Source organism: Anoplolepis gracilipes, chromosome 1, assembly GCF_047496725.1.
Source record: "Anoplolepis gracilipes chromosome 1, ASM4749672v1, whole genome shotgun sequence".
NCBI classification, from domain to species: domain Eukaryota; kingdom Metazoa; phylum Arthropoda; class Insecta; order Hymenoptera; family Formicidae; genus Anoplolepis; species Anoplolepis gracilipes.
This window is the reverse complement of record NC_132970.1, coordinates 21,867,234-21,890,916: the sequence shown is the minus strand read 5'-3', so window position 1 is coordinate 21,890,916 and position 23,683 is coordinate 21,867,234. Positions and strand designations below refer to the sequence as shown.

Sequence of the window (23,683 nt, the reverse complement as noted above, 5' to 3'; positions counted from 1 at the left end):
TGAAACCGCAACAATGAAACAACCCCGGAAAAACGAAATCGTTATTCTCCGGTTAACGCGGTGCGGGGAAACGTGTTGCTAAAAAAAATATCGTTTTGTGTGTGCTGCGTCGCGCGTGCTTTATGAAATATATACGTCAATACTGGCACGCGGCATTCGCAAGTTTTTCACTCATAAGCGTACACAACGCGTTCGCGCGTGTCGTCGATTCAACAGGTCGCCGCTGGATGAACCGGCCATGCACATAAAACAGGAGAGCCAGAGTCCGGAAGGAGGAAAGCACACGAGATTAATAAAGCGCGAGCTACCGGACGGTCCTATGGAGCAGGAGACGGAGGAAGATCAGACGGACGATAGAGAATACTCGGAGAGTCACGGCCATGATTCCGGTCAGGACGAAGACATGGCGGAGGACCTATCGATGGCGCCTGACATAATGATCCCGGAGGATCAGGTCGAGGCGTAGTATCGCTTCGTCGCGACAACAAGCCAGTAGAAACGAGATGTATACAAAGATGTCCCGTTTATTCGGTCATGAGAGGAGCACTCCTACCCTCTTTGGCCAGAGTAGAGTAAAGACGGTAGATAGAAGAGAAAGAGAAAGAGGGAAAGGATGGGAAGCAGAGAATGACGGAAGCAAAGGGTCGAAGAGGACGATGAAGGCCCCCCCCAGGACCACCCACCCCCTCCACTTCTCCTTCGTACGAATCCCTCCCCCCCCTCAACGTATCATATCTATACCGCGACGCCCCAATCGCGGCTTTAAGGTAATGAAAAGGAGCCAAGCGCGAATGTGTTGAGAAAAGACACTGAACGATGATGAAGGTGACGAGCGTATTACCGGATGATGTAAGCGCGAAAAATCTCGACGATATTCGGGGAGCGATCCTTCGATCCATATCTTTACTCAAGCAATTGCGAACAACGATGTATTTTATTTTCCTCTCGATCTTTTCCGTTCCGGAGCCGCGGTTATATCTCTAATAGATATATACATAAATATATACATATACATATACATATATATATATATCTCGTGTACATTGCATTAGAAATTAATGTGGCGACAGCGGGGCAGCGACCTGGGGAACTGCCTTGCGATCGGCGAGCGTCCCCGGGAAGCGTGACGGGAAATATTCTTCGCCGGAGGAACCGATGTAGCCTCGCGATTATACATTTGCGTAATTATACGTGCTGGCATGTGTGCATAAAAAGATAAAACTCGAATACAACGTCACAAAGTGACAAATCTTTAATCTTTCTTTTTTTTTTAATTATATTGCACCAAGCTCCAAGAGCATTATAAATTTTTGTTAATAATAACAAATAATAACAAATAATTGACAAAAAAAAATTACACACAGATGTCATGTGTGAAATAGGTTTTTTTTTTTCATGTAATTATATTACATTACAGTATATTACATTAAATTGAGAAATTAACCACGTATTAATAAGATATCATATATATTATATTTTTATATTTTCAAAAGCAAGATTGTTTTTATTTTGATTATGTGACTAAATTAATAAGACAATTAGAAAAAATAATTTAAAAAATCTTTACGTGACTATAAGAGAACATTGACTACACACTGCTTGATGTGAGAGACAATGTGCTACGTTTGTCTATTCAATGAGTCCAGATTCGAATTTTTTGATAAAAAAAAACAAAAGGAATGAGACTCGCCAGGAGGTATCGCGCGGTTCCATCGGAGAAGCGAATCGATCAGAGAGCCCGGCGGGATTGAATCTAGGAAATAAATCGATGAAGCCGTGATGTTGGTGGTGGTGGTGGGTACGTACGGGAGCGACTGAGTTTAGTCTTTAAGTTTAGGCATTCGTTTTTGACGAATGAAGAGCAATGCTAGTACTATTCTCGCGATTAAGCGGGTCCTATCGTCTCGAAGAGGCCCAGTATCAGACAAGTTAAACTAAGAATCGCATCCGAGTGACGAGACCGGATGCGTCCCGGCGTACCCGTCCGCTACTATTGGTAGCACTCTGTATAGTCTAGCAAAGTTGATCGTAAGTAGTTTCGTATTCATTAAACGGTAATTAACACGCTCGAACAGAGACAATGGTCGAGATATTTGTAAATGAGCGCTACGATACGACACACACGCGCGCGCGACGATCTTTCAAATTACTTTCCGATCGGATCGGTCAGGAATCCATGATGCAGAACGATATGATAGATGAACGTAGCTCTGCGAGACGATTGAAGAATGTTACGAAAGGGGATAAGTGGGAAGATCGCTAACGCGACGTTTTATATTTACATATTACACGCGTATTACATTATACAGCAAATAAAATTTTCAGATTTTATGCAAACATTAGCAATCTTTTGTACGATATATATATATTTAACTTTGCCGTTTCCATATATAAGGTATAAGATAGACTCAGCACCCCGTGGCGAGATGGTGCTTTTCAAGTTCCAATGCATTGAAAGCTAGTATTTCAACGTTTTGGATAATTAACATAAAATTTCGAACTGTTAGGTATTATACGCGTTCAAGAAGATTATATTAGAGTTATTAGCACTTCCTTCTGTGATACGTGACGAATATAGTAAGACCTCTATATTTAATTATATACATATATATATATAATTAAGGGACTTATATATATATATATACGTTACAAGTCGTTTTTGGTTGCTAAGTCTATTGTATATCAATATTATCGATCAATTACAGGCAATTAATGTGTGCCACACGCTATTGAGATATGTATGGAAAAATATTACATAAAAAAATCCTAAAGTATCACGTTAATGATCTCCCTACTTCTCTACACATGAAGTCTATGAATAAAGTACACTATGTATGCATATATACATATATTAATGCGTATACGTATCGAAATTATAAGAAATTAGATGTCGATAATCCTCTCCATCAAAAAACTTTTTCCCCACCCTCGTCCAAAATCCTAGTCCTATTATATACACACACACCAATCGAGGCCAGTAGATTTCTTCTAAAGAGTGCGTGGTCTCGGATCCCAGGAACAAGTATAGAAACCGCGCTCATATCGGTACTAATACTTTGTATTGTTCAGAGTCTACCGGTAATTCATGGACAATTCAAATCTGTCTTAAGGAATCAGTGTATTTTTTTGCTCTCCATATGTGTTTAAACGATAAATGTTTGTCGAGCTTAGAAGCTGGTTTAGTTGTCATCGTAAAGCGCCTATGTCATCTTTGCACAGTGATTGATGGAGACGGAAAATATAATTATGTATTTTATTAGATCATAACGAGACGGTTATGTGCAATCTGGATAATTATTATTTGCACAATTTGAGAAAATAACACAAAGTTACATTTTGTGCCACAGAATGTTTAATTTCGAGTTAAATAGCGTAATTTTGCTGCGTTGTCGAATATCGTGAGAATTCCAAAATTAGGACAAGTGTTTGGAAGAAAATTTTATATTTCCACGTTTATATACTTATTATTATTAGTTATTCAATCTTAATTTCCGTTGTAATTAATGAATATAATTTTATTAAATGTTATTATGTGTATGCATACACGGCATTAATGAATATATTGATATTTCAATGAAGATACAAATATATATAGAGTGTGGAAGTTTATTATGAATGTTTACAATAAATTTATTAAATGCTAAAATAACGTTATCAAAAAAAAAAAAAAAAAAGTTTTACACCATTCGCTCACAGCGTGAAATCTCTTTTTCTTTCTTTTATGAACTTCTACACTCTATAATATTCGCAAAAATATTCAATTTTATTATCTTAGATAAATTATCTCGCCTCTATTTGTCGAGGTAAACAGATGCCATTTCGGAAAAATAAATTATAATGCAATGCGAATGTACGGATTAGTGTTTCTGTAACAATCAAATAAAAATAAGAAAATTGCAATATTATTAATATAATACAAATATTGTGAGTTTTATATTTTCAAATTTTCGATTTAAATCAACTAAACTTGTATAATTTAAGTAAATCTTTTCCATCAGCGACCTGCAATTCTATTACTAAAACTTTTTCACATTTGATATTTCTATATACAAAGCATCAGCTCTTTATTCAGTTTATTGCAATCATTATTGTATCATTTTTAAGACTCTAAATATTTATAAAACATTTATGTATCAAAAAGTTGAATTAATAAAGGCCAATTCAAGTGTACGTATATTTAAAAGATTAAAGTATCAAATAAAACAATATAATACATATTAAATAATATAATAGACGTTTTCATTTCATGCTTTGGGAGCTTTCTCAGTGAACAGTAATTAGACGTATTATCGGATGATGTTAGATGTCAGAGCAGTAACTTTCAAAATATAAGTAAAAACGCAAATCAAAAGAATAAAAATTAATTATAAAATAAATGTCAACATCATATTATTGAACATTGAATCAACTTCGAGATCAAAGATTAAAATAAAACGGAAATTACACACAAGAAAGAGAGAGGAAAACGTATTGTAGATATGATAATAGAATTTATTTTTTTCTGATGTTGACATTTACTTTATGATTAATTTTAACTATTATGATTTGCGCTTTTATTTATCTGGCTATTTTGGTAGTTGCTGATCTACATGTTTTACTGATAACGTCATCCGATAACATTTGATCACACTGTTCGCTGAGGAGGATTTCAAACATTTATGATATTATTTAATATGTATTATTGTTTTATTTGATACACTTTTTAATTTAAAAATACGTACAAGCCATAACCAATCGTTGAGCTCGGATTAGGTGGTTTTTTTAAATTCAAGTTTTTGATTCTTATCTTTTGAGTTTATTTGTAGTTTTACATTTTAATTTATTTCTATTTACAATCACACAATTTATATTGTTAAATATTATTATTTATCAATCAACGATTCAGTAAATATCACACAATTGCAAATAGTCTTTTTATTTTTCAAGTTACAGATAATTTACAATTGATTACGTCTCAGCTTTTAATTAACAAAACATACATATCTGCGTTATGAGGCTTGACAAATTTGTCGCTGAATAATTTAAAACACAAAACTATTGCATATATTTATCTTGAATGTAAATCTGAAGGATTAAGGAATAATTAAATCACATTCGCGCGGATAAAAGGAAAGATATAAAAGAAAGAAAATGCAAACAGCATGAGAAAATGGATGTATGTATGTGTATGTGTGCACTTGTGCAAGAATGCCATAATAATTTGGTAGTATCTCTTGTACCGAAAACTTGCGAGATTCAATTTTGGGCTCGCTTTCGCGTATGGTACTATTAATAATCTAAGTCTATATGTATTTTATGAATTAAGAACTTGATATACACACACATATACAAGCATACACACACACACACACACACACATACACATACACAATATAGAAGACTCTGTAAATAATTAAACTTATCCGAGGCATTAGAAATTTGCGGATATGTCATTCGTGGATGAATGATTGTGCCGATATCGCGGCCTGTACGTGCGTATATACATACGTATGCATGTGTGTGGATGTAATTGCATATGTGAGTGCACGCGTATATTCCGTATCCCGTCTCTGCATTTAATTTCGACTCGAGGTCACGAAGTTCTCCTCGAGAGAATAACTCGATGGAAGACATTTCCTCGTTTTGCCGGGTGAACGTTCGTCACGTCGCGAGGAAGAGCGGGCCCGTCGACTGGATAATTAATTAATAATCGGTTAATTGATCGATCATGCGCCGCGTCGCGTGACGTGTCCTGGGCGAGCTCCGCGCAAACACATAGTTGTTTCTGTATCTTTTGTATTATAGTGACAATGTTACACACAGATGCTTTATTACTAATGTTTTTTTTTTTTTTTTTTTTTTTTTTGTTATGTTTGTTTTGATGAGGGCAAATTGGATTTATTAGATTTACGCGGACATTGCGATCGATCATTCCGATGAGCATTCGGGCGAATTCGATTATTTCATTATTTTGCTTACGCAATGCTCTAGGAATTATAGCTGTTAATCGTGCCGCGTAGAATTTTTTGCAAAATGCTCGAAAATAATTGCTGATAACGAATCCGATAAGCAATCACGGCTCCTGATGCATTACCTGGAAATTTTATTGTTTTACTTCGATAAAAGCGATGGCGGTTCTGTGCGATTATATCAGATTGATCGAAGCATCCGACATGAACTGTGCCAAATCGATGCGAACGTTTATTTAATATAAATGACTCGAGATATATAAACAGATAAAAACCAATTGTATTGAAAGAAGAAAACTTACCTGAAAGAAAAAAAAAGCTTTGTAAACTTTCTGTCAGATTTTTCATCTTTCGCTGGTGTAAAGCTGTGTAGTGAAATAATTCAGTATGCCGACAAAATAAACGTATAACGGTTTATCATATTTTGTGGAATAAATAATTGTTATACATACATCAATTAATGTCCGAATAGCAATTTCAACGTACTGCACAACTATGATTGAAACGGGCATATTCGTGTATGACAAATTTCATCGCGTCCTATTCAACGTTCCCACGAATATGTGTACATAACACATCGTAATGATTCTCATCAAATAAAATATTCTCTTGCAAGGAAATCAAACGTGTTACAAAGATGTTCAAACGAATGCGATTTTAACGTAAAAAAAAATGTACCTATAATCTGCCATCGAACAAGAGTTTAAAAATGATTTTTTTCAGCGTCTACATTTTCTGACTTTTTTGTTCTTTCTTTATAATTTGCAATAACTTCTGTAGAAGAAGAAAAAAAAACAAACAAACAAAGTGGGTGTTATCGCAATTCGAGTTCTGATGAAAAAAATACATTTCACGAAAATTGACTGTATAATTGATCGAATAGAAGACCGCCGGCACAAGTTGAAAATTATTGCAAAACCTTCTAGAACGTTTATTGTCTGAATTACTTTGTTAAGTATTTGTATGATAAGTTGCCTTGTAAAAATGTACCGATTTTACTAAGAAATTAAATGTGTTACTGAAAGAAAACTGTGCACAAGTTCTCTTCAACTATATTTTTATCAACCTCCGTTCTTTACGTCGAAAATGGTAATGACGGAGCATAGAAGTAGTTGATTAAAAGTAATAATTGTAAGTACCAATAAATTATCATTTTCACCGTACTTTCTTTGTATAAGACTGATATCGTTTGTATAATGCTTGATAATCCCGTTAGACGTATCGAGATTTATATACGTAAATTAAATGTATCTAAGGAATATATGTCTATATATATAGATCGCAGGAAACACTTATATCATACTGTAAATAGAGAATTTATGGAATCGCATTTTCTAGTTCGATATAAGCGTTAGTATTAAGATCTTAGCTGATATAGAATTATCTTGAAAGGATATATACTTAATAAAACTACGATATATAAAAAAACAAGAAAACTTTGTGCTCTTTAAGAATTCTGTTTTCAAATTCCCTGTGTTAATGCATTTAATAAAGGGATCTTAAACACTTCTTGCTACCTGTTATCACTTTCTATAGTATAATGCTTTTTTATTATTTTTTTATTTATCTTTTTATTACTTCAAGTATCGGTATTAAACAATATGTATATTGACCTGTATGTAGTAATTTTCGCATATGTTATTTATTAAATATCAAAAATATATGTTTCTAATGTCAATTTTGTTTATTGAGAAAATATAGAGATTTCTATTATATTTATGAATACATTTTACATCAAATATGATTGTTCAATTTTGAACTTTATTTATATTAAATAAGTGCTCATAGATTACCACATATTTTACGGTTAATAGTATCAGTCTTACAATCAAATTGATTATAAGACATAGACTTTTATATATTATATAATATATAAAAAGTCTGTCTTATTCAAATCATCATATTTATAGTACTAATTGTGTAAATCTGGGTCATAATATTAAAATTGTGTGTCTATGGGAGTAGAAAATTATGGATATAATTTAATCCAATATGATAAATATTGTAAGATACATTATTATAAAATTATTGATGCTTAAACATAAAATTTGGCATCAGATAAGATGAATAAAAATATTAAAATCTACAGAGTTGAAATAACGGCATTAGTTGACATATATCTGCTTTTTTTACAGAAGGGTTTCTGCAAAGCTCTATCATTTCTTTATTTTTATTAAAATATAGTATATTTTAAATTTATTGCGTAAATGTGTTGCATTTTAAATTTTTACTATCCATGGTCATCTTGGTCTATCGCTTCACAATCTGATAGCAACATTTGTATAAGAATAGTTGTGTGCACAATATCTTATCAATGACTATAGCTAAAATATTCTTTATTATAATTATTTATATATATATAATTTACATATTGAATTGTTTAATGTATGACGTATTTATTAAATTTGTTAATATTTATATATAATTCAAAAGTTAAATTGATTAATATACTTTATTACAAAAATAATTATTATAGAATTATCAATTATATTATACTAAAATTATTATAGTTAACATTCACAAAGTTAATAATTAGGAGATAAAAATTGCATCCATATCTATGTTATAATATATAATTATTAAATTAAGCAATCTAGAAATTCACAAAGGCGCTAATATTGGAAGTCAATTCTAATATTATCACAGATTAAAAACAACAATGCTTATAAATAGTATGTTGCAGTGCGCGATTGTTAAGTTTTTCTCAAGCAGAATAGCAATAATTTTTACAGTTTACAGTATTAATATAAGATGTAGAACAATAAAGATATTCAGTACTATATTTTATATTATTACAAAATTCTTATTCTATTATTCTTATTAGTCTCTATATCAAATTCTGCTTGCACAGCTATTTGCTGTTATTACAGGCATTTTTACAATTTAAACAAGAACTAATATATTGTAAATAAAAAAAGTTACAGAAATTAAATTATTCTCTTTGATCCATATCTAATGAAATAAAAAATAAAAGACTTACATATATTGTTGGCAACTAGAAAGAAATTCGTCAAAATGTTAAAATTAGTGTAAAATTAATAGCTAGTGTAAAATTACACTAAGCGGCAAATAAGAGTTAAGGCGCGATTATTAGTTCGTAAACTTATAATACAAAATATTTACAAAAAAAAAATCTTGAACTGATAATTAACATTCTCTTAAACAACACCTATCCCTTGTTTTACATCTGCAGTGTAATTCAAGAACGTTTAAAATTATTAATTACAAAGAAATAAAGAAGAGTCGTGATTGAAGAAAACAGTCGTTTGAAAAAGCCTTCTTTATTTATTGCAATTCCTTATATTTCAGAATTTTCCCTTATAATAAACAAATCTTTTGCGATCTTAACACAAAATTATCTTATGTCAGCCTTGATAAACTCTGTGGTTTTATTAAAAAGATGCTTATAAACGAAGCTTATAAACAGCTTTTTGTTATAACGAATCACATACTGAAGTGTAATCATGAAATTAATTGAGATAATATTAAGATTTTAAATAGAATTTTCATTCAAAAAGAAACTTGTCTGAAATGTTATTCATTAAGCGACAAAAAAATTGCCTGAAACTGCAAAATGATACCGAAGACTTGCACCATGCATTTGCAATAATAATAGAGAACAAAAAATTAATTGTATTAATTAATTAATTAATTAATTGTTTATTCAATATAGGTATTAATTAAAATTATAAAAAAGGAGAAAAAAGAAAAAGAAGAAAAAAAATTAAATCCATCACGGATGATCTTGTTTAAACTCAAGTTTACAGTATGTTAACCAGTATGTGTTGATCAGTTTGTGTGGGCAGATTTCAAAAAATTGAAATAAGATAGAGTTGTTCTCTCGACTCTACCTTATTTCAATTTTTGTATTTAAAAAACTACAGAAGAAATGCGCTCATCAACTTTCTGCGAGATGCTTATTAACACTTTATAACTTTATAGTTTACTTAGGATATAAAAAAATATATAATGTATAGTAATAAAACAGGGGTGTATGTAATGGAGGATGGCAGGAATCGAATCTCTTGCTTTCCGGACAATTGCTCTTATCATCTGAACTCAGATTACCTCTTGCCTAATGCTACTTTACACGCAGTATATAATATTGTAATACGACTTCAGAGAGAACAAATAATCTGACGTCTAAGTCCGGTGGATCTCTCACAGCTAGTTCATCGAAACTGACTCTGTTGTCTATGGATGCAGTACTGCCGCCAGAACGAAGAAATCCGTACTACGACCTCTAATTGTGTGACATTTTTTTGGTTTTACCATAATTTTCGTTAAAAATGGATCAAAAAGCAGTCCAAAATGTATATTATTAATATATATTTTGTGAATATTTTGAATACTATATTTAAATTTGCGCCTTCTCTAATAATCACGTCTTAGTTCTTATTTGCCTTTTTTCCGTGTAGTAATTGTTATTACATTGAGTCTATTACTTTTATTATTTTATTATTTATTACACTCATTCGTTGTTTTTCTGATTATCTATATCACGCAAATGTTTAGATAACAATTCCCATTTCGATGCCCATGGGGGCTTTTCCAATCTTTGAGTGTTAACTTCCTCTATCAAGTTCATCAAGCGAACGAAAAATTCATTGACTTTTCCAGCAGTGCCACGTCGTAATTTTTGAAAATGTTTATCTGAAATGCAAATTTTAGCAATATTAGAATTTGTTATTTCTATATTAAAAATAAAGATAATTCGGGAATAAAAAACAACGATATATATATATATATAAGATATTGCTTATAAATTTGCCTTTTGCTATCGTCATAAAGATTATATGATTATTGATGCTGAAATATAAATAGAATAAGTCGACTGTAGTATAAATCAATATTTCTTAGCATTCGTGACATGACGCAAACAAGGATATAGAAACGATGAACAAAAGACAAGTGTCTCATAATTATATTGAATGTCTTTAAACACCTCCTTAAGTAATGATCAAAGAAACTATTATCTTGATGTATAATTATGTGCGATCTATAAACTAGAATAATTAAGATAACAAGGTATAATAATAACAATTATAATATATCTAATAATTATAATAAATTATAATAAATTATTTAACTGTAATTTTTATAGTAATCATAAATAACAAAAATACATACTTGAAGGATGAAAAGAATTCTTGATCCAGATTGTTTGTTGTGTCAACGCTGCCATAAGCCTTTTAGTAATTAAGCTCTGACTCTCTGTTCTTATGGGCCTTAAGCGAGTAACAAATCGCAAAAGATATTCTAATAAGTATCTTGTGCAGACGGGCAATTTTGCCAGGCACCTCTGCGGCTTTGAACTCCACACGACAATATAACTCAGACTATCAACATCAAGAAGGGGATGTTTAAGACTCTCCAGCCATTCGAACAGTAGTGCTGACAGAATCTCCAGATTAGTTTCCAATTCTAATCGTTGCCAGGCAGTATATCGATGATTTAAATCACTCTAATAATATATTTTTAATTTTTTAATGTTAATAATAATACTATAATTATTATTATTATTTATAATGATATAACTTTAGTAACACATATTATCATGTTATAAAAAATAGCAATTAAAAATATTAACTATTGTTAATATTTTTAATTGCTATTTTTTATAATGTGCAACAATATATTTTTAATTGCTATTATAATAATATTATCGAGTATATTGTTATGTTATTTCTTCTTCTGTCACTAATTATTCTATTTATGCTCGCATAGAGAAGACATGAAAAAAATATTTTTATATTTTCTATTAAGAAAAAGAGAGAAAGAGAGCGTTAGTTTTCTAATTTAATTTACATTCAATACACTGCAGGTGATACGATGATAATCAAAACTATACCTTGAATACAACTAAAATTAATAATTTATTTTGCGATTTAACAACAATATTTTAAATTGATTTATTATACACTACCGTCAGAAAGTTTAAGACTACAGTAATAAATAAAGATCACGGAAAAAATACAAAACAGAAATGTTTCAAATTATAAATAAATTAAACTTTATTTTTAAACAAAATACATAATAGTGAAAACAAATAATAAAATTTTTTAATTTATAAAAAATCACTGAACACTTCTCATAAAAAATTCACCTTTTTTCTCTATAACTTTCAAACAAAGTCTAGGGATCCTATCGATTAGTTTTTTTATTGTCTCATTGTCTATTAACGTTCCATTCCCTCTTTAATATCTCTCATAAAGATTTTTCAGTTAGTTAACTGATAACGGCGGCTTTTTAGGCTTCTCGAAAAAATAATTTCTGTTTACAAGCAGAAGCATGGCATACCGCTGATTGTCTCTTTTTTTATTAACAGTTATAGGATTATGTGAATACCGCAAAAAAGTAAAAATAGTTTGCATTACTTTTTGGGAAGAAATTATAAATTAAATTTATACATTTTTTTGGTCTTAAACTTTTGACGGTAGTGTATATATATATATATATGTGTGTGTGTGTATAAAGCATATAAAGATTATGTTTGATTCACTATCTATGACTTTAAATGTATTTAGGACTATATATGAGTATATAATACAAAGGTGTAAAGCCTTATTAATACGTATATGGAAAATAGTTTGAAGAAATTGGATAATTCTATTTATAACAATATTATACTAAAAATATTGTGCTTGCATATAAAGTACCTGATAATCATGCAAACGTTTCTTTATGGGATCCGGAAGAGATGCGCCATTTCCGATGAGTGCTTTGATAGCTTCCTCAGCAGTCACCGTTTCATAATCATTGCGAGCGACATTTCTTAAGTCCATATGTGACTGAATTTCTTTATAACAATCATTATCAACTAGATCTTGATCATGAATACCATCACCTAAGACATCGTCGACGCAATTGTCATCAAGACCTGTCACATAAGATCGTACTGTCAGATATACACATTATTCTAACAGGGCAGATTAAAGAAGCTTGAGCAAATATCATAAATTAATCAATAATAATACCCGGAAATATGGAGTTACAGGAAGGGGTATCCGGTGACATACAAAATACATCGCTCAATCTTCCTATATCATCACAAGTATCTCGGGATGATCCTTGGCTACACACTTTAGTAGATACTGTAATACATAACTTTTTTTATAAATACATATGATGTCTCGAAATATATACACTCGCAAGACATATAATTTATACATACAGTATAAATATACATATATTAAAATTAATTAATAAAGAAATATATTTAAGGCATCAAATATATATATACATATATAAAAGTGATACTACATTAACTAAATTAATTTGGTAACATTTTGAGAATCACTGAAATGTAAGCGTCGCGTATTTTCACAAAAAATATTTATTTCATTAATTCGAATAAATAAATGTCTAGAAATCTATAGAAGGGATATTTTGAATATTTAATTATTCAATTTCAAGCAGCTATATATAAATCAAACTATCATATTTTTTCATAGAAGCATTTAACAAAAAAAGTTTCGGATAAAACTAAGTTATTTTCATTCATAAAATCCAAAACTGTAATTTTATATAGGAGTTTTATTTAAAATTTTAAAGTTAACTTTTGTTTTACCCACACAACTGAGGTTTAAAAACCAACTGTTATTCATGTTTAAATTGCAAATAAATTTGCAATTATATATTTTTTCTTTAAAATAACTATATATTTTCTTTACACCAATTGATTTCTTTCATTATTCTGTGCGTAAAAGTATCGAGACAAGATAAATATTTTACGAGATATTTCATAGTTTATGTAAAATTATATTAAATTAAAGTATGAAATATCTTGTAAACTATTCAATTTTTGGCCATCATATTTTCATAACTTTTTACGTAAAACATTGCGAGGAATTGAGTATATAAAAAAATTAGGATAATTTAAAAAATAAAGATAACTTTATAACTCTATAAGATCACTAAAAATATTTTTTTACTTTGTCACTCAAAGCCATGCAAATTTTTCTTATTAAACTTTCTTATAATTTTAATCAGTTGCGAAATATTTGTTCAGACATTTATAGACACCCTATGTACAATACATGTATATGCATATATATTTGCTTGCGTGTTTTATTTTTGGTTATTTAAATTAATTAAAATAAAACTATTACAAACATGTATACATACAGATTTGCAAGGAAAATATTGTATAATAAAGTTGTGGACCTTAACAAGCAATTCAATTATTTAATTAGATAATCTTCAGGACGGCTGGAGATTAATTGGATATTATAAAATTACTTAATTACTAAATATGTGTGTAATATTTCTTACTTGAATTTTCGTAGGATGAGTCCGTAAGGGATTCCGCCCACGAATAGGAATGTCGTATGTTGCCGTCACGAAATTTCTCCAACACGTGGCAGATAAATTTCTGCGTGAAAGGCACATTGGAAATCGTATATGCAATTTCGGAAGGTGAATTGTCTTCTTGACAATCGCAGAGTTGCAGAATCCGTTCGCAAATAATAAAAACGATCTAATAAATATTTAATTAATTAGAAAACTAACAAATCAAGTAAAATGACATAAGTTCGTATTCTGTGCTCATATTCATCGTTAAATGTGCTTTTAAATGTGTTTTTATATATGTGTTTGTACACATTTAGCGATAAATATGAGCTCAGAATACGGGCTTAAAACTCTACATGTGAAAACAATGTAAAATTTCACGAGCTATTTAAAGCCAGACGCAGATAATAATGCAATGCAGTTTCATGTAGAAAATTAATTGTTATTTATTGATAGTATTAATATACTGTTAAGTAAAAGAAACATTAAAATAAATATTGTTTTATTCTTTTTTATTATTTTTAACAGTATTTAAATAATTGTAAAGGTATTATATATAGGTACTATAATGTATGTCCTAAAAAATTTAAAAAAAAATTAATTTTTAAAAAGATTTTGTTAATAATTCCAACAACTTGTTGCAAATAAAAAAAAACAATAAAAATTAAATTTAATGCAATTTAATCAAATTTAATTAAATTAATTAAATTTAATAAAACTAAATAAACATAAATAATACATAATTATAAACATTAAAAACGTCCAGAATGTTACGTAAGTAAATTATTATTAAATTAAATTAGTAAATTATTAAATTAGTAAAATGATTAAATTATCAAATTATTAAATGCATCTTACTTTTGGAATATGCTTAAAATTACGCTGCTCATATCCGTGCAGCATATTGTACTGCTTCTTCATGTATGTTTGAAGACTATAGGGCTTGCGATCTCCAGTTGTACTATGTAAAGGAAATACTATCATCTGCGGAAGTACGAAGTGCTCGAATTCCTGAATGCAAAGTATTTGTCCGCGTGTTTGTATAGCAGACGGACGTTTCATGCGGACAAATCTTATAGCATCGTTTGCCCTCACACGAAGACTGTAAATAAGGTAGCACGCGATCAAAACGCCAGTTCTGCCGAGACCTGAAAGTTAAATATTTTGTTTTGTCACTGCAGGTCTAAAATTGTAGAGTTATTAATTAGATACGAGCAAGTAAGCAAGCTATACATAATAATAGTAAGCAAACTATATATAATAAAAAATTGTAGATTAAGAAATTAGAATAATTAAGAAATTATATAAATATTATGTATATTATTATATATAAAAAAGGAATCAACCATAAAATTGTTTTTATCAATCTCTGACCATCTTTTTCTCTTCAATAAAGAGAAGTGATTGTAATTCTAAGTTATATATGTAAAATCTGAGGAGAGATACTAAAAAAAAGTTCGTCAATTATAAACGAAAGCGATTTGCAATCTCTTTTAAATTTCAAGAATAGAATTGAAAGATCTCAGATTAGATTTCTAAGAATAGTCAGATTAGTTAACCGTGTTAATTATTGTGATTAGTTATCATGTTATTGATAAAACATTGCCTTATCGATCCTATGTTATTAGCAAAATGTTATAAGTAAATGTAATAGGAAATGTTAAAATATTATAAATAAAGAAATGTTAATTATAGTTACGAAGCAGAAAATTAAAATTTGTATGCAATGATGATGTATTTGCTGAATGACATTGCAATTTACTGGTTGACATAAAAATATTGCAATCTCCTATATCTTCCCTTTTATAAAGTTACGTAATATGTACATACATAAAACATTTCCTGGACAAAACTTTAATCAATTTAAGTAATAGCGATAATATCGGCGTGAATAAATTTTATAATTTAACTTGATTTCTCTATTTAATTCTTCTAGTTGATCGAGTTGATTTTATTAATTTTACAAAATATATTAACAATTACGAGAGAAAAGATGTTAGTATATCAGTTTCGCGGCACTTGAATGCATATAATTATAAATAATTAATACTTTAATAGCGATTAGAATTGTACGATATCCTCATAATTTTAGTCTAGCTTTTATTGATTAAATGTGAGCTAGTGCTAATTTTTATGATTGTTAAACTTTTTTCTCTATACACTAACCTTTAAGGAAACACCGATTGATCGATTTAAATGGATTAGAAGTTACTCTACATATCTTTAAATAATACCACACATATCTTTAAAATACCACTTTAAATAATGTGTGTGACATATTTCTGGAGTTAAAACATCTTTTTATTATTGATTGATAAAATCAATAAAGAGCTCGTATATTATTTTTCATGTTTTTACTCCTTCTATAATTACACCAATACCTAGTACTAAGAATATATCAATGTAATATTTGATGATAAAGAATAAATGGAATATATATTAATGTAGTGTTGGAAAAATTAGAAACTAAAAAAAATATTTTAGAGAAAATATTATAAATTTGTCGATATATAACTTTATACAACATTAAATTTATATTTTATTACTTAAAATAAAAGAATGAATAACTCTAAAATATTTAATGAACTTTACAAAAAAATTTAATCCTTGAGTTAAACTTTGTTTTTAATTACATAGTCTTTATTTTAATAATAGTTGCACATTATCTTGATATACTTTTTAAATGCTTCTCTAAAATTGTTTTATTATAATTTAATTTGTAGCTGTTAATTGATTTATTTAATATAATTTAAAGTTGAGTAATATTATATGATAAAAAGATATCAATCTCATAATTATAAAAAAATAACAAACTATTTTTAATAAAATTAACAATTAACAATCTTTAATAAAATAAAGATTTGAAGATAAATTAAAAATAAAATCCAATGAAATGTATGTCTTTTCGAATTTTTTATACCGTTTGTGTTATATGTGTAAGACGTTATCATATAAAATATTAAAATAAGTAAATAAATTATAATCTTTTATGACATAACACATTGTAATACATTAAAATGGCATATTTGGCATAACATTATATATTTTTCGTTAGTTTTGATTTGTTGATTTAATATAACCAAGCATATATAAAACATTATTAATATATTTAAAAACAAGCAATCCCATTTAATAATTAAATGACAATCTTTTTTTCTACGCATAAAAAATTAATTCATTATGAATGACCTTCGTGATTAGATCTTTCATTTTCAGTACATAATAATGTGATAATGTGATAATACAGACAAAGCTTCTTATTCATGGTTTCACTACACGCAGTTCTCTCCATGTTTAGCTCTTCGCGATATGTATTTTCAGTAGTTGCAGAGTGACCACTCTTTTTATTCGCAACCAGAAATTTCCGTATTTATGGTCAAAATTTTAATTCTAGTCTGTTATCTTTGTGAACGCTTCATAAAAATTGATCGTCAATAGAGAGAAACCTGATGTTTACAAGAAATTCCATATGGGCGGAACTTATCTCTCATGAATAAAAAGCTTTAACTGTACAGATATAATTTACGTTAGACGGGTATCTAAATGGATATTTTCTCTTGTGTATGCACTGTTTATGTGTAAACGAACATGATATAGGGATATGGGTATAAAAATACCACTGTTACGTTCGATAGATCGCTTATCGTTCCACCCGCATTTTGTGCTTTAATGAAATCCTTCGTCACGCGCGTGTGCGATAGTGTGTGTTTATGATGCTAATAAATTACATTAAATTACCGTAGTGGGAATTAATTTATTTTAGTATCATACATTTTTATCTAATTATTTTTATATAATTATGTCTGTAAGATTATAAGATAATTAACTAATTATAGAATAGTAATTTTTATTAACCAATCACTTTTTACATCATACATGTAAATTCCGGGTATGACGATCATAGCAAAAAAATGACCATTAGTTACAATTTCTCTAATAATCACTAAATAATGTATTTTTTAATCATTTTCAAAGATAATCAATATTTACAGTAGTTTATGTATGTATATTATTTAAATTAACGATGTTGTGAATATTATATCATGATTTTACTTTTGATTATCTGTAGAGTTTCTCATGTGTCATTCACTAAAAGAAATTATAGTTAAGCTGTCATGATCAACGGTAGACTTATAACGGTATATGTAAATTGTAATTTGATTTATAATTTTTATTTTTGTTTTTATTATTTTTTTAATAAATACTATGTTATCTTTCCCTCATAATTTAGATAAAACAGTCCTCTTTTATCAGGGTAAGTTGGCTATTGCAATATTTTACTAATATTTTCTATTATATGCATATTATTTGTTCATTCAAATTTATAGGAAAAGATATTAAATTGCTTTTTAAAAAATGATGGAAATCTTTATTTTTTTTCTATTTTGTTATTTTTTGTCTTAGAATATTTTTTTGTTTTTTCTATAAGTATATATTTTATTATATAAAAAATAAATACTGAGAATTACATTTGTAAAAGTTGAAGCTAATGTATTTTAAGCTAAAAAGTCCTTTTTGTATATTTATGTGTTAAAACATTATATGGTTTGTTTATTTATGTATAAAAGTTCAGTTCTTTTTCAATAATTGCTTTTTGTAGTTAAAATTTAATCTTTTTATCTGTGAGCGTAAAAATTCAAACGCACGATGCACGAATGTATCAACCGATTTCATATGCATGCAATATATCATGATAATATTGTATTGTATCGTATGATAAACACTTTTCACGCGCGTTGCTTAGATTGATATTGACAGAAATATAAATTATTTACATTAACAAAATTTATATAAAAATATAAATAAAACTAATATAAAAACTGATTAATGAAGAAAAATATATCAAAGAGAAGATCTTACAAACAAATATTGTAGACTAACTTATATATATATATATATATATACGCATTGATCTGATACAATCGTGCACTCAAAAAGCCATGATAGCCGGAAGGGATGCAATTGGGTCAAGTGTACTGTGTGAAAAATCAATTTACCAGCATGACAGTGAATTGCTACTCTTCCTTCTTGCACGGCAAAGGCCACAACCTTGACCATATCTAGGAGCTTTCCCATTGTAGCATCACCATAATCTTTCAGGGCGAAATTGTAATAGTAAACTGCAACAAATTCGTATAATCGTAATTGGAACAACTTGATACTGAACGTAGATATTTGTAATAAAGAGAATGAACGATAGCAACGGCTGTTATTTTGGAGCTTTTCTTTCCCTGTATAGATACATATATGTTTGCGTTTGCTGCATTGCATGTTATATTGTGAAGCTCTTCGATCTAGCTAGTGGTTGTTAAGGAATGGGGAACAGACAATTCTATACGTTTAACAAGGACAGACTTATTTTCATTTTGTTTAACCACACAGTAACTTTGGCTAATTTAAAAATAAAATTTTTATCACATCCTCTGTCATTAATATACAACAATATACAATTTGTGACACAAATGTGAGATGTAATAACATTATACATACATATATAGAGCAATTTATATAAATAATTTTTGATCATTACATCATCTACAATGTATATGATCACAACAGATTTTTATTAGGATATTAATATTTATGTTTCAATCAGCCTACTATAAAATATAAAATAACCCAAGTTAAAAAGAAGAAATGTTGCTGTTTAAAAAATAATACAAATATTTATTATTATATTATAATAATATTATTATATTATAGTATTAATAATGATATTAATACAGAAGTCATAAGTAATGAAATATATAGTAATTAATATTATACAAAAACATTATAAACAACTTTTTTTTACTTGTGACTTGTTTCCTAAGAAATATTTTTAAAAAATTATAATATTTTTTAAAGTTATTCTTGATGATAAATATAAATAGAAATTGATAGTTAATAAGTACTGAGAATCTGGATTTTATATAAGTATTTTAAATAATAAGTTTTTAATACCTACTGTTACTTTTCATAAAAATATGGGGATCATATGTGAAACCACTCTCTTCGAGTGGACCACCGCAGCTCGCGTGTTCGCCAGGTGTTTGCAAGTTTATTATAGTTTTTATGCTCCAACCTTGAAATTGGGCAATTATATCTTTCTTTATTATTTGAGCGGTGTTAGGCCGTGCCATCGCAAGGACATCATCAGTCACCCTAAAATATTTGAATCATTTAGATCGAGAATCAATGCAAATGCTGGCACAATAACTAGATACGTAATAATAAATTTAAGAGATTTGATTTATTTTATTAATTTTTCATATCTCGATGCAACGAAAAGAATATGTCAATATGCCTATTATATATTTGATTATAATCATCATTTATAAATAAATCTTTGGTACTGTTAAGCTTCGGCAGAATGTCAATATATAATAATACATATAAGATGGCTTTAAGACAAAGTACATGTCTATAGCTAATATAACAAGTTATAAATACAAATATTATTTCGGAATAATATTGTATCGCAAATATTTATATTTTTCATAATATTTTCATAATATTTCGATTTTTATATGTGAGCAAATTCATCATAATGTAATACTAAAATGGTAATAAATACTAAATAATTTTTTTATAATTAATTATTTTCATATTAGATATGTATCATACTATATTAAGTAATAAAATTGATTATTTTTTAATTTCTCTCTTAAATGTTATCTAATTGAATCATTAAATTATTAAAAAATAAGAGCTATATTTTATTGGCAATATTTTATATTCTTTGTTCACTTTATGTTTTCTTGTTATCCAATTAAAATTTAAGAAGCGATAGGCACTCACCAATGCGAAAAGATGTTTTGTATTGCCATGTGGACAGGTGGCCAAGCTTTTGGATTTTCATACTTGCATCTGGATCCACCGCAAAAAATGACGCACTGTATAGCCTGTGGTGTAAACTTTCGCAAATTTTCTGAAAACTTATTATATCCCGCCTGAACCTCGCATTCATCTGTTTGCCTACTTTGAAGACCTGCCGGAACTAACGAACTTACATCCATTCTACAATGAAAATCGATTACAGTAATAATCGTAATTAAAAAAGAAAATCTTAAAAAAAAAAATATATATATATATATTTTTTAAGATTTTTTTATAATTTTAAAAGAATAAAACATTATAACCAATACTACATTTTGACACAAATAATCACGTTTCGATATACCTCATTGTTTTACGTTGTACTTCACGTATAACATAAAATTACAATATATTCTCATGTATAAAATAACATAATAAAAGCAACAAAAACAATGAAACTTTGATAAAAATTCGAAAAGGAAGATTTTAAAAATTGCATACAAGATAATAATACATACATTCGCGGAAATGTTTACACGCTTTTCATCCATCTCATAGCTATACACAAAAAAAGCAACCGTTTATTAGTCAGTTTTTATGGTCTCGTTTATTAACTATTAAACCGTGCATGTAGATTACACGCGACGCGGGTTTAACGTACGAAGCTGGTCAATATAAAAAAGGTTGACGCACTATGGGACAAGCGCACAGCGACTGACAGTTCTGCTACCATAACGTCGCTTTATCTATCGTTGAAATGCAAAAGGGTTGCGCCTGCGTCAGACTGACAAAGGTGGTAATAATGAGATTTTTTACATATACGCTGTTCAAAGCGCTTGTTAGTGTAAAATTTCATGTAAGGTACAATTCGAGGTTAATGACATCAGTCATAAAGATAGAATTAAAATTGCATATTGAATACATTCTTTTCTGCTTTAAGCATATAAAGAAAGAAGTTTTAAAGTTTAAGTCATTAAGAAATTATGAAAAAGTAGCGAAAAAAATATAATCTGAAAGCTTATGAGAATATAATTTATCACGCAATTAGCCAATACATGTGCAACAGAGACAAATATTTTATACATATATTAATTTTTTCAAGAGATGGAATATAGAATGTTAGATACTATTTGATTAATGATATTAAAAACTAAAAATATAAAACATTATGTCTATAAAATATTCTATACATTTAGTTGTATATGTAAATATTTTATTATTAATATTTAACATCTTTCTCGATAAAAATATGAATTTTTATGTTACTAGTGATTCAAAAGTAGTTCTTTTATCTTGAATTTTAATAAGATGTAAATTTTTTGCTGTAATTCTTGTTTAATTATTCAAATTTAAGTCATTTCAAGCATTATAAAATTGTATGTGCTGTTAAATATATTTTACACGAATCCTTAAAAATAGTAAAGATTTTTCACGTAACATTTCAGTTTTTTCTTCTGATATATAAAAAAAGAAGTTAAACTTTAGTAAAATGATAGTTTTCTATTTTTAAAAAAGAGTGATATTGTAACATATCATAAGACTTTAACGAAAGTGGAGATATGCAAATTGTTTGAAATTTCACTGAAATTCTTCACCAATCAATATCACGTGGAATTTTAGTTAATGGAAACAAAAAGCATTTCTTATCATTGGTAGACTGCAATTTATCGTAGATTGAAATCTTAATATAGATAATCTCAGGAACTTTCTCATCCTTTCCTTTAAAAGAATTGAGCGTTAACATGAAAAAATTTCATGATTGTTTGCATGAATAATTGTAATCAAAGTAACTTGAGAAATGAATTGTAAATATTTACAAGGAATATTACGAATTTTATGCATTTTATTATATTCTCGTATTATGTGAACAAAAATAGTATCAAAGTTTTCAAATAATTACTAATACACAAAACAAAGATAATAATAGTTATTTTCTTTTATATTTTTATATGTTACGCGTTTCGTGAAACATATATGCGTACTACATTTTGTAAAGCAGATTATATTCGAGAATAATATTTTATTAGTGATAATTTTTTGGTAAAATTTAAAAGAATCGCGACGCTAAGATTTGAAATTATTGTCTTCATTATTTCTTAATTGCAACGTCAAAAAAATCTAGTAAAATCTAACAACATTACGTCACAAGGAATCACGAAGCTCCGGAAACGTGTGTCTCTCTGCATACTCTTGAGGATTCGACAATAATGCATAGCACTATGAATAATACATTTTATGCACCACACGAATTCATGAAACCTTGAAGCTATTCGTCCGCCTCCGTTCTCTACCTTAACTTCAATATAGATGACATTTATAGTAGGGAAAGCCATCCAAACTTAGTTTGAAATTCTAAAAGACACATTCCTTAGAGGAATAAATGGTCAAGTTAAATGACGCGTAATTTAATATTATTATAATTAATTAAATTTCTTTACGAAGGAAGACAAACTTTTTTGCGATACAATATCTGCGCGTTTTTTTATGGCAAAATTATTCTAAATTAAATACCATGCACACTGCTTGATTTAATTAGAAGACAAATCAAAATTTTATATATATATATATATATATATATATATATATATATATATATTTTTAGATTTGCAATCAATTTTATCATACATCTATATATTTAATATCGA

The 23,683-nt window shown here is 28.4% G+C and overlaps 2 protein-coding genes across 20 annotated transcripts in view; one reads left to right on the top strand and one right to left on the bottom strand.

Moving 5' to 3' along the window:
• The window catches only part of Foxp (forkhead box transcription factor P), a 292,578-nt gene extending 285,601 nt beyond the window's left edge, over positions 1-6,977 (top strand). For all 18 annotated transcript variants that reach the window (XM_072895391.1, XM_072895353.1, XM_072895436.1 and 15 more), the window contains one exon: positions 217-6,977. In XM_072895391.1, coding sequence (XP_072751492.1) covers positions 217-466 — 250 coding nt within the window. In that variant the 3' untranslated portion in view covers positions 467-6,977. The remainder of the gene's footprint in view (positions 1-216) is intronic.
• An 894-nt stretch (positions 6,978-7,871) lies between these two features.
• Positions 7,872-21,736, bottom strand: LOC140667728 (uncharacterized). 2 transcript variants are annotated; one of them, XM_072895909.1, is made up of 11 exons: positions 21,557-21,736; positions 21,021-21,239; positions 20,188-20,384; positions 19,238-19,360; positions 15,099-15,388; positions 14,223-14,427; positions 14,076-14,114; positions 12,926-13,042; positions 12,608-12,828; positions 11,079-11,412; positions 7,872-10,601 (listed from the first exon to the last, which is right to left on the bottom strand). In XM_072895909.1, the coding sequence occupies exons 2-11, from the start codon at positions 21,236-21,238 to the stop codon at positions 10,420-10,422; spliced, it is 1,926 nt and encodes a 641-aa protein (XP_072752010.1). In that variant the 5' UTR covers position 21,239; positions 21,557-21,736; the 3' UTR covers positions 7,872-10,419. The 2 variants fall into 2 exon arrangements, with proteins under 2 accessions (XP_072752010.1, XP_072752017.1); XM_072895916.1 differs by lacking the exon at positions 14,076-14,114 and having other exon boundaries at positions 7,874-10,601.
• Positions 21,737-23,683: the final 1,947 nt, after the last annotated feature.